Source organism: Plectropomus leopardus, unplaced genomic scaffold, assembly GCF_008729295.1.
Source record: "Plectropomus leopardus isolate mb unplaced genomic scaffold, YSFRI_Pleo_2.0 unplaced_scaffold28169, whole genome shotgun sequence".
NCBI classification, from domain to species: Eukaryota; Metazoa; Chordata; class Actinopteri; order Perciformes; family Serranidae; genus Plectropomus; species Plectropomus leopardus.
Genome location: NW_024630678.1, coordinates 1,904 through 4,531, shown reverse-complemented (window position 1 = coordinate 4,531; position 2,628 = coordinate 1,904). Strand labels below are relative to the sequence as shown.

Sequence of the window (2,628 nt, the reverse complement as noted above, 5' to 3'; positions counted from 1 at the left end):
AAGAAAAGTGATTATACGCAGCTCATATACAGCTACATATTTCCAACACCAGATGGCGCTGTATACCACGAATGATGAAGAAATCATCCTCATGCAGCTCACAGCAGAAGACTGATTCCTCCTTCCTCTCTGTCTGCAGGCAGCCAGTCCTTCTTCAGCCGTAAAGACTCCATCCGAAACATCTACACCTCGCTGTACAACGAGCTCAGGAAGGTGGTGACGGCGGGACGTCACGGCCAGCTGGGCTCCGCCTCTTACCTGGAGGACCTGCTGTCACACCTGTCGGAGCAGCTCTGTCACTTCACTCAGGCCCGGATGGAGATGGCCGACCTGTACGAGAAGATGCACGCGCTGGGCAGCCAGAAGAGCATCAACTCAGACGAGCTGGTCACCACGCTGGAGGCCGTCCTGCATAAATACAGCTCAAAGTGAGCATGAGTTCGCACCAACATTTACTCAAATACTGTTCTGATGTGCTATAGTGAATTTCTTGTACTTGACTTTATTGTTTCTGCTACTTTATACGTCCATTTCACTTTATTCCAAAGGGAAATATTATATGAAATACGATGCTCTAAGCGCACAAAATCTGCTTTTTGAGTAATTTTATTCCTTAACCCTTTGAAACCAGAGCAAATTGGCCTCAAGAACATAAGAAAAAGGAATTGAGCAAATTTATAAATTAAGTTACATTAAAAGTTGAAAGAACATTTCCTAAAAATAAGCACACCAAAAACTGAAAATAAATAAATAAATACAAGAAAATGATATGAAAAAAGCTAAAATCAATATACAGTTAGAATAATTAGTTTCCTTATTATATTTAAAATGTTATCGAAAGTACTTTTTACACACTTCTCTGTGTTTATTTCCTTGTTTTTTTTTTAAACTTCACTCTTTTCCTCCTTTTTTGCTTCTTTTCAGATAACTCTTTTACTATTTTTTCTGTAATTTCAAGGGTCATTTCTCGTTTGGTTGCTCATCGCCCTTTTCCCACATTTTTGAAAGAAATGAAGCCAATTTGCTCAGGTTTTAAAGAGTTAAACAAGTTGATTAAACAAAAATTAAAAAACTACAGATAAACTTGTAAACAGAGGTGACACATTGAGGTTGGAGGAGGAAAACTTTCTGCTTAATCCAGCAAACGCAGAATTCTACCTTTTTCCCTCGAGACGTGTCAGCAAAACCGTGTCCTGCCGCTGGAGCAGGAACACAAACTGCATGACTGAGCTGTTGACGGAGCTGCAGCAGGTCGCACGGTGACACGCCGCACATCACTAATGTGACCGCGCGCTCAAGGGTGAAGGTGACGTTCTCGTTTCTCCTGCAGAAACACGTGGAGCCCAAATATAGTGTGTGTGTGTGTGTGTGTGTGTGTGTGTACGTGTGTGTACGGACAAAGTGACGGCTGCATTCAGTTCAGTAAAAATCAGGCCAGCTTCTTTTTTTCGTGCGTTTGCTCGTGTTCCCACTAACCTCGTGTTCCCTGCAGGTTCCACCACCCGATCCTGGGCCGCGTGGAGGAGGGCTTCCAGACGGAGGTGGACGTGGTGACCCAGCTGCTGCGCTGCCAGGCCCAGGTGTCTGAGTGGCACTTCCTGCCCGCTCTGCTCAGCCTGCACGGCGCCAACTCCAAGCTCATCGCCTGGGGTCAGCTGTTCCAGCGGCAGAAAGAGACCCGCAAGCATCTGTTCGGAGGTCAGTCCCAGAAGGCCGTGCAGCCGCCGCACCTGTACGTGTGGCTGCAGCGCTTCCAGGCGGCGCTCCTCGCAAAGTTCAGCTTCTATTTCCATGAAGCGCTGAGCCGGCAGACCGCTCCGGCCGACATGAGAGCGCTGACCGCTCGCACCACGCCGGACTACCACGGCAAGATCTGCTCCTTCATCCGCAAACACGACGCCAGCAACGTGTCTCTGGTGTTCGACAACCGCGGCTCTGAGAGCTTCCAGGGCCACGGCTACCACCACCCGCACTCCTACAGAGAGGCACCGAAGGGCGTGGAGCAGTTCCCCGCCGTGGTGTCCCTGCCGTCAGGGGAGCGGCCGTTGACGCACTGGCCAAACGTCATCATGATGATGGGGGACCGCGCCACTGAGCTCAACACTCTGGACAAGGTGGTGCACTTCTACGACGATAAAGTTCAGAGCACCTACTACCTGACGCGGCCCGAGCCGCACTTCACGCTGGTCGTTATCTTCGACGGCAGGAAGTCGGAGAAAGATCTGCACATCGCCGCCTTCCTGCAGGAGATCTCCGGCTCGCTGAGGAACTCCAAACCCTTCAGCACCCTCAAACCCGGATCAAAGGGCTGAAACACGAACTCATGAAGAACCTCGAGTCATTTCAGATAAATAAGATGGTTAAACCTTTAAAAACTCAGCAAACTGGTGTGATTTCCTCCAAAAACATGGAAAGAAATCAATCAGCAACTTTACGAGAAATGACCCAAGAATGAGAAAAAAATTCACAAAGTTAAACCTACAAGAAAATGATCTGAAAATTAGCACAAAAAAGAAAAAAAACAGTGGATGCAGAAAGAAAAAAATATTATTTTTATGTAACTTAATTTTAAATATATAATTCTTTAATTAAAAAATACCTTTCCTGAAAATTTCCCGTTTTTTGGTG

General features: G+C 47.0%; 1 protein-coding gene across 1 annotated transcript; it reads left to right on the top strand.

Moving 5' to 3' along the window:
* Positions 1-80: 80 nt before the first annotated feature.
* Positions 81-2,409, top strand: LOC121938004 (KICSTOR subunit 2-like; the record flags this gene model as incomplete). The annotated part of the gene is made up of 2 exons (XM_042481295.1): positions 81-428; positions 1,493-2,409. Coding segments are annotated over 2 exons (1,168 nt in total), but the record flags the coding sequence as incomplete, so codon positions are not given.
* Between the last annotated feature and the right edge of the window lie 219 nt (positions 2,410-2,628).